The 9,267-nt window shown below is 43.1% G+C and overlaps 1 protein-coding gene across 1 annotated transcript; it reads right to left on the reverse strand.

The window, feature by feature from the left end:
* Positions 1-6,649: 6,649 nt before the first annotated feature.
* On the reverse strand, positions 6,650-8,756 carry LOC114702843 (spindlin-2C). The gene is made up of 2 exons (XM_028883415.2): positions 8,361-8,756; positions 6,650-7,704 (listed from the first exon to the last, which is right to left on the reverse strand). The coding sequence occupies exon 2, from the start codon at positions 7,700-7,702 to the stop codon at positions 6,923-6,925; it is 780 nt and encodes a 259-aa protein (XP_028739248.1). The 5' UTR covers positions 7,703-7,704; positions 8,361-8,756; the 3' UTR covers positions 6,650-6,922.
* Between the last annotated feature and the right edge of the window lie 511 nt (positions 8,757-9,267).

Here is a 9,267-nt window from a genome sequence, read left to right on the forward strand (position 1 = left end):
TTTTGTTTTTGACTTACTAAGTTCTTCATTTCCAGTATTTCTGTTGTGTCTTTATTAAACTATCATCTCTTTCTTGAATTTCTCATTTGTATTCTGTATCACCTTTCTAATTTCACTTAAATGTTGGTACGTTTTCTTTCAATTCTCATTGGACTTTAAAAACATAACTCTTGGATTGCTACACATTCCACCCATTTCAATTACTCTCAAAGGGAGTAAAAGAGTTTATTCTGGAGGCATTTTGAGTACCAGTGGCTTGGGAACACCAATTTAGGTTACCTCAAATTCCATGTTCCAAAGAAGAAGCAGTTTCATAAAACTTTTATAGTTTTACAGAACAAAGAAAGTCATGAATCAAGGCAAGTTTAAAATACATTGGTGGATACAGCAGAGAGGCAGATACATGGAGGGGGGAGCTTTATTATAGGCCTAAAATGTTATTTGATAACATTCTTAGCTCTTGAATTGGTGGAAGGTAGTGTTCTGCTAAGTTAATGGCTTCTAATAGGTTTTTATTTATTATCACAAGCTGTTAGTTCTAAGTTAATAGCTTCTAAGAGGTTTGTATTTATTATTATGGGGTGTTAGTTCAGATCCAGAGTGGTACAAGGAATGACTGTCCCGGAAGGCTAAAACCAGCTCAAGATTAGGCAGTTAGCCTCTGGACTTGCAAAATTCCAATCTCCCCACAGTACTGAAATTCCAATTGGTCCATCAATCTCTGCAAATACAGACTTCTTCGAAGAATTTTTTTTGGGTTTGTTTGTATTTTAGTTTTTTGTGTTTGGTTGATTTTTTTCTTTGTTTTGTTTTGTTTTCCACAGCCAAACACAGCTTCTTTTCAGGAATTTTCATTCACACAATTTTCAGAAACATTTTCTAGAATTGTATTTTTCAGTATACTGTTTTCATTTGTTCTTATGTTGAGATATACATATCTGGTATATTGGCTACTTTTACCACTTTCATGGGATGTCCTCCGTACTGAAAATGGTTTTATTTTCATTGGAGCACCTACTATCCCTTCTACTTCTGTAGCTGTGATTAGTGAATTTGGTCACAATACATTGGAGTCTAGGACCCACTGTGTCTGCAGGTGACAAGAGCTGAGAGACTTGAGCATGTGAGGTAATTGCGTCATAGACAGTACAGTATGTGGGGTACCTCCTATGTGATTACCCCTACAAACAAAAAGAATGGTGACCCCAGAGTTGATGGGATTTTCTCAAGCACCATTGATGTGACTTCTCTTACTTCTAAGAGCCTCTGACTCTGGTCACCCCAGTAGTGGTGAATGGTCTCCCTAGTACTAGTGAGTCTCCCTAGCTTGGTACACCTAGAAAATAGTGGGGTCTATTCTTCCATAACTGTTTCAGCCAAAATGCCTTCAAGGGAGGAACCAATCTTGGATAATGGCTGGAGTTAGGCAAACTACCTCTCAGGCCCACTTTTGGCTGTCCACATCCAGATGTAAGGCGACAGTAGGTGCTATTCTCTTTAGCTCCTTCAAGTGAGATGCTCCCAGTGGTGAGCAAGAGCAGAAAGCAGCTTGATCCAGGCAGTTTCTTTCGAGATCTCCCTAGGCTTATGCTACAGAGATAAAGTTACAGCTGGAGGGTATCATTGCTAAAGACCACTCCAGCGAATTCCTGTGGGCAGAGCAGCCACAGAAGCAGTTTTTTCCCCCAGTCTGTGAGTTCTGAACATACTAGAGGAGGAGTGGCTGGAACTACATGCATGACTGCCTTCAGTCCTGTTGCCAGCCGAAATCAACACAGGTAGCTAAAACACTGGTCTCAGAGGGCAGCTTCCTTCCCCATTCTCTAGATCGTGAGGTATGCAACTTGTTTTTCCCTGTGTTAATATACTTGTCTCCTTCAGGGCAGGGCATTCAGCAGTTTTGAGTCAGAATCACTCTACTGTAGCAGATTTGATGTGTGAGGCAGCTACCCACTGGGAATACAATGGATTATCTGTGGCATTCCATAAATGAGAATATGCAGGGAATTCTGACTCCTAAAACAATTTAAAACCAGACACTAGCTCTCTTATCAAAGTGGCTCCCTGGTATTGTTCTCTGCAAGTGTACTAGATGATGAGTGATATACTTTGCCAAAGCATAGCTTCTGTGCTGATTTAAGGTTACTTATCCAAGAGACCACAAGGTATGTGCTTTGTGAAACTTCCCAATAGCTAGTTTTGCCAGCGCTCTTGTTGATAGTTTGTTGGAATCTTTCATCTTTACCCCTGCAGAGGAGAGACTTCTTTGTGGGCTGTACAACCTGGTTGAAATGTGCTGTTATGCCACATTTCTGAATCTTAAAACGTTCCACTTTGATCTTTCTGGTTTACAGTGTTGTTCCATGGTTACTCACTTCAAAACTCAGCTACCGTATCTGTGGCTTTGTCAGAGATCATACATTGTACTGGGTGCCTCTCTAGGACATCTTGAAGTAGCACTATAGTGACAGTTTCGAAAATCAGAGAAGCACTCCTGCTGAATTCTGAATTATCCTGTGAGTTTACGTTGGCTTCACTTACAGATATGATGTCTATAACAGAACTCTAGAAGAACCATTTAAATCTTTTGGGCAGTGATCAACTGTGAATTTTCAACATCAATTTGGACTTTTGCGTTAGGCTTTTCCTTTTTAAAAATTTTTAAATTTTTTTTATTCTATCTTTTAAATAAGCAATAAAAGTGCCTCCTTTCAATCTTTTTGTTTGTTGTTTGTTTGATTGATTGACTGATTGATTGTTGGCTGTGTTTACTGATTGGTTAGGCTTTATTTCATTTACTTACTATTGAAAGAGTCCATTATTTATTACTGGAGTAAGGATTCCCACCTCCTTGCTCCAGAGGAAAGCGTTTTTATCTCCCAGATCCTCTATAAACTTGCTCCTTATTTCACACTGAGACTTTATCTCTGTCTTCAAAGCTGTTTGCTATCCAAACAGTTTCCAAAAGATAGCCTAAAACAGAGAACAGCCACTGCCTTATTTACCAGGTGAGGGAGACAGACACAGAATTGCCTCCTACCAATCTATGGATGAAGGCACTGGTAGTGTATCATCTTTAAATATACTATAATGCCAAACTTTTCTCAACTTAAACTCCCATCACCACTGTATAGGACCTCTATTATTTGTATAATGGGTCACTCACACTGTCAACTATCATGTTCCTGATCTCATTGTGTGTGAGATCATATACTATGCTAATTTCCATTTTCTTGATTCTTAGTGAGATTCATATAATCAGTAAACATGTATTAGCTGTGTTCTATATTCCAAGTACTCTTTTTTAAGAACTTGGAATGCATTGGTAATCAAAAGTGAAGAAAAGGGGGGCATTTTCAGGGTCTTAGGTTGTAGTAAGCCAAATAACACATTTTAATTACTAAGGAAATGTATGCGTATCGACTGTACAGTCTATGGCTTGTCTGAATTGCCTCCTCACAACCTTTGTCCAGTTTTCTGTGGCTTATTTGTCTGATTTATTAAACTGTGCCTGTCTTGGTTTGCACCTACATCTGATTTTCCCTACTCTGTGATACCTTTTATAATTAGAAAGTTTTATGTCTTATTTTAATTATATTCATCACACTTTTTTTGCGAAGGAGGTCTCACTGTGTAGCTCTTGCTAAACTGGAACTCACTCTGTAGACCAGGCTGGCTTCAACCTCACAGAAATCCTCCTGCCTCTGCCTCCTGAGTGATAGGGATCAGAGGTGTGCACCACCACACCTGGTATACACCTTTTTAAATTTGTACATTTGGAGCTTTTAGTACTTACCTACTTTCAAAGCTCAAAGTTAAACATTCTCTTATAATGCCTTCTAAATGTTTTATATATGTTGCTTCTCTTATTTGGGTATTAATAGGATCCATTTGGAATTAATTTTATAAGGTATAAAGGTGTTTTATTTTGTCATAGGGATAACAAATTAATCTAGTACCACTTATTGAACAGAATAATTTTCATTAATCACATGAAATGCCAGGTCTATGGCTGAGGTTTCCTATGTGTCGCTGTAATTCTAGGTCACTTGCTATGTTCTATTTGTATATTTTATTCCCCTGCTCTAATTCCCAAGTGCTTATAGAGTGTTCTCTGGAATTGCCAAAATAATCTTGTTAAAATATAACACAAACCATGATATTCCAGGGTTTCAACTTCCTGAACATCTTCCCCTTTCACTCGGGTAAAAACAATTCCATGGTAGAGACGGCAACCTGCAGGGCTCTAGACCTTCTGACTCTTCAGCCCCCGTGACTTTTTTAGCCTCACCTCCCACAGCTCTCTACTTCCCTCTCTGTCACAGCCACGCATCCTGCCTGTTTCTTCTCAAACATGCCAAGGCTTCTCTGGCCCAGGAGCAATTCCAGAATGCACATTCCTCTGGCCACTACTGCGAGCCACTTTTCACACTACCTTCATGTTTTTGCTCAAAAGCCAAGTGTTCCGTGTAGCCTTCCCTAGCTACCATCTCCCTCTAAAATTATCCACTCTAGAATTTCATTTCCATTTCCCTCCTTAGCACATGGCCAATGACGCTTTATTATGGACTTTGCTTGGCTACTGCCTAGCTTCCACACTAATAGGAAAGCCCCAAGAGGTTAGGAACCTTTTTAATTTACTTCATTTGTTCATTGCTGCATCAGTGCCTGTCTAGACAAGTGCCAGAGCCCACCCAAAGTAAATATTTGTGGGAAGAAGATAAAACAAGTGAACCAAGACAGCATATTTCTGTGGGTCTAGCCTCAAAGTTACAAATGCAGATACCTCCGGGCAACAAATGTGTGTTTTTATCAGAGTGAAACGGACAACTGGAGGAGTGGATAATGGGAACATTCTGGACCTCACGTGGGCTTGAACCCTCCTAGTCAGCTACTCGTGTCTTTATTGGAATGTGAGTCCCAATCATTGTGCCTGTTTCTTTCATTCAATTTTCATGGCAGTCCAGAAATGAACGTACACTGTGTAAACTCTCAGAAAAACTAAAATGCTTGTATTTAAATAGAAAATAATAAAACTTGAAGGCCAGATAAAACAAAGAAGCTAGATGAAAGTGGTCCCTGGGTAATATGCTGGTATTGGCTCCACAAAGTTATGTCATGTAGGAAAGAAAACTGAACTCTGCTCTGGTGAGGTGAGCTTGTCTTCTGTAATTCTTCAGGCAACCAGCCTCTGCTCAGAGTCTGCTAGAATGTTCTTTCAGTCCCCAGAGTTAAGTTCCTTGCTTACTCTGTTATGTATGCCCGGTCAGCATAGACAAAACAGAGGTTATAAAAAGGAACTGGACAGAGACCAGTGCTTTGGACACCATAGTTCTGAGGGATTTTTTTACTGAGATGACTGTTTCTTGTACTCACCAACTACAACCCATCCACACCACAATATACATCTGAAGGGATTCGTTACAAAAAGTCACAATACCCAGCCCTATAGCCCAGAGTTTCTTATCAGCTGATCAGCTGCAAACAAACAGCTGCATGGACATCCACCACTGTTCACCGTGAGTTTAAGTGGGCACAGCTTGGCCACGAGGTACCAAAAAAGGCATCAGGGGCCACATGCTTCGTGGGAAAGGTCTCTCCAGAATGGAGGCCTCTCTTTCTGCTGGCTCACACAATGAAGCTACCTGTGTATAGGCAGCTGTGATAGACAGAAGAATGGAAAGCCTGGGCCTGCCCGTTTTGTGGAGAGAAATTAGGCTCAATTACCAGGTGCTTGTCCCGAGGGTGTGGAGAGATAGAGGCTTCTATCCCGGGGTCAGCAGTGATAGGACTCTTATACCAGTTGGGCAGGGTTTCTTTCCAGATAAAGAATGTTCTAAACTCATAGCATCTCTTAAATTTCGTGAACCTCTAACTCATTCTTCAGAAGTCTTGTTTGCCCCAAATACGGGAAATGAGTCAGGACTGTGTCCTCTGGAAAGACAAGGAGGTGACCCACAGGCCAGAGCCTCAGAAGCAGTGTGCCACTGTGTCTGGGTTGGAAAGTGGAGGTTCTGCTTGGAGGTATGACACAGACTCCCTAAAGAAAAGGTGATGTAAAGGTGGAAACCTGGCCCTTGATTCCTTAGTGGAGTTTTCCTAGTCCAAATGCCTGTTTAGGAGGCCGCCACTACATCTGCCTTACGTAATACCTGATGATAATTTTGGGAGCAGAGCCAAGATGGTCGATGTGGATGTAGCCAGATGTTCAACTTCTCCTAAGGCCTTCCCCAACCCCCTTGGGTCCTGCTAACAATCCTTTCTCTAAACACTCCTTCAGGCATTCCTTCTTCCCGGATTTCTTCCTTCCTCTGTGCCCTCCGTCTACCTCCCCGGTTTATGCGTTGTTCAGCCTCTCCTCAAGGCATTCTTGTGCTTACACTGGAGCTCCTCTAAACTTCTTTGTGTTCCTTTCTGCTCAGTTTAGTGAACTTTCCTTAAGACCCAAGATCTCATTTTGTGTTATCGTTCACTCCCCTCCCAACTGGATGTTTCTCCTTTCGACGCCATGCCCGCCCAGGGAGCCTCCTTTCTTCTTCTTCTTCACCTCTTCCAAGCAGTCCCTCCCTCTAAATTCCCCTGTCCCGTCTCTAATTCCTCACCTCCCCCAGACCACACCAGATAATGTCCATTTAATTTAGATGACTGATTATAATAATAATGGTGCTTTATTCACAGGTTAAATTGACAGCTGTTCCTTCATGTCCCATCCACCAAACATACTCATCTCTTACACAAGACAAAGTTTTACATATAACAGGACATATCCACAGATTAGTATTTTTCAGAACAAAACAACAGTAATGCTGGCAAAGATTCTGGGTTATCAGAAACCCTCAGGCTTCTAATACACTGAAAAATTAACATTGCTTGCACATCTACAAATTACACATTTGCCTCCCCACACTATGCAAATTTGACTCTAACAGTTCTTCTTCACTAAATCATAGACATAGATATGGAAATCATCATCAAACTTGATGAAGTACACAGAGGGCTTGGCTTTCACTTGGTGAATGACCTTGCCTGTCCTCTTGGAGCCATCTTCTTTGGTATATTCCACATGTTTACCTATCAGACCATCTACAACTCCTTCTGGCTCCCTGTCTGCTAGAGGAGATGCACTGGACTCTGGCATGATACGGAGGTCACCCTCTTTATAATCATCCAGAAGCTGGTACATGTACAGGACGGGATCTTTCTCATAGGTAATATAAAACCAGGCATTCATGATAGGCGCTTGGGCCAGAACCATCCCCCTCCATTCATCCTTAGAGCCATGCTCACCCTCAAATAAGTGTTCTACTGCCTTGCCAATTATGGTATTAGCAAGGCGCACATCGCTGACTCGAGAAAAGGACACCTTATCAGGAAGGATTTTAAGCTTTAAAATCCTTTCATCTCTGTGAAGTTCCAGTCCATAGACACAGTCAATTCCATCGTATTTCACCAGATAGAGAGAGGGGTTTATAGGCACCTGATCCAGAACAGTTCCTTTCCACTGGGTGATGGGCTCATCTCCTTCCTTCCACCCGTGAGAAATTCTGCAGCCCACGATGTTCCTTCGGGACTGGGATGAAGATCTGCTCCTCTGCCTCTTCTGAGCAGCTTTTTTCTTCTTGATGGTTGTAGAGCCAACGTGGTGACCAACAGCTTCTCTCCTTTGCTCTCTTGCAGCTGCTTTTTTGTGAGGGGACTTCATACCTGCAAGAGGAGGAGAGCATCTAGGGAGAAACATTCTATGCAATATTAAGGTTATTTTTGTCTCTGCATTGGGAAGTCCCTATGCACCATATGCATGTATCCAGTAGCAGTGTTCTATATCAAAACATGTTTGGATGCCTGCCTGCATTACCCTCTTTCAAGGCTTGTTTGGTTACACAACAGAGTTAGAGAAGAGATGGCTGTGGAAGTTGTGGCGGTTGAGAGCCAAGCAAGAGGCAGCTGGTTCTCTGTGCATTTCCCGGCTCCGTTGTCATTCTAGCTGCCCCCTCTCAGCCTCCACATTCCCCATTTGGAGCCCCAATCCCATGTCTTTATATCCCTCCATGCAGTTCTCATGTCTCTTACCCACTGCCCCCTGCTTTTTATCCCTCCTTTTCTACCCATACCCATGCTTTCTGTCTGTGTTCACTTCTTCATATTTCTTCCAAGTCAACCCCATTTCCTTTTGATCTCTCACCACGAATCTGTCTCTCTTTCTGGCCACCTTTGTATAAGATTCCTATGTTTCTTGCTCCGTGCCCCGCCCCCCAAATCTCGGGTCCGAGTTTCCCTCACCTCAAATCTTAGCACTCCCTCCAATTTTCCTGCCAAGCACGAACCCATACCTATTTTCCGGCACCCACTCCCGTGCTCACCTGCTCACTGTCTGGGTTTGCAGCACTCACGTGCCCAAATCGGACACAAGACTGTTGCCTCCGCTGCGAGCCTGGAGTGAAGGATGATGAGCAGGCGAAGAGCCAAAAGAGTGTTGGTGAGAGCAAAGCCAGGAGGAGTCCAAGGCCAAGAGTCTGTCTAGGAAAGCCGCGGGGCAGAAGGAGGAGGCAGCCAGAAGTCCCCGCGCTGGGCTTCCTTGCTCTCGTCCCGAGTGTCAGAGGCAGCAGCACCTGGGCTACTTAGAGCTTCCAGCAGCCGCTGCTGCCACTGCAGTCTCCTCCCTCTTTTCCTAGCGTAGCTTCCTGCCCCGCGAGAGGCCGCCCCTTCCTGCCAAACACCGTTCAGCCACCTCCTCTCCCACTCCACATCGTGGTCCTAAGCTGGGGAGGGTCCTCTTGTCCCCATCCCTTTGCCAAATCAGGAGCCAGATCACACCCCCCCACACACACACACACACCCAACACCTCTCCCACAGACAGCTCCTAGGATTCCCTCCTTCAGTTCAGGTTCCCCACCCCCACCTGCAACTCTACACTTTAAAGCCCCCAACCGCATCTGCTTTCCATCCTTCAGGAATTCGCTTTTCCTTTACCCGTGGCCTCGTGGAGTTCTCTTTATGCAAAAGCTGCCTTTCCGGTCGTCTAAGGCTAGTGGAGCTAGGATGAGGAAAAAAGCCCTGATACTCACTCAGTTCTGTCTTCTCTTTTGACCCAATTTATAAGTAAGTTTTATTCATTGCTCATCTTCTTGAGGATACTAACCTCCCAGCTGCAGAAGAATTTTATGCACAATGTGTAAAATTCTCAAATGTACTTAAACTCTGCTTCACCTCTTTCCTATTCCCTTTGCCTCACCACAAAATAAGCCCTCACATTTTCTTTTTTCTAT

Source organism: Peromyscus leucopus, chromosome X, assembly GCF_004664715.2.
Source record: "Peromyscus leucopus breed LL Stock chromosome X, UCI_PerLeu_2.1, whole genome shotgun sequence".
NCBI classification, from domain to species: Eukaryota; Metazoa; Chordata; class Mammalia; order Rodentia; family Cricetidae; genus Peromyscus; species Peromyscus leucopus.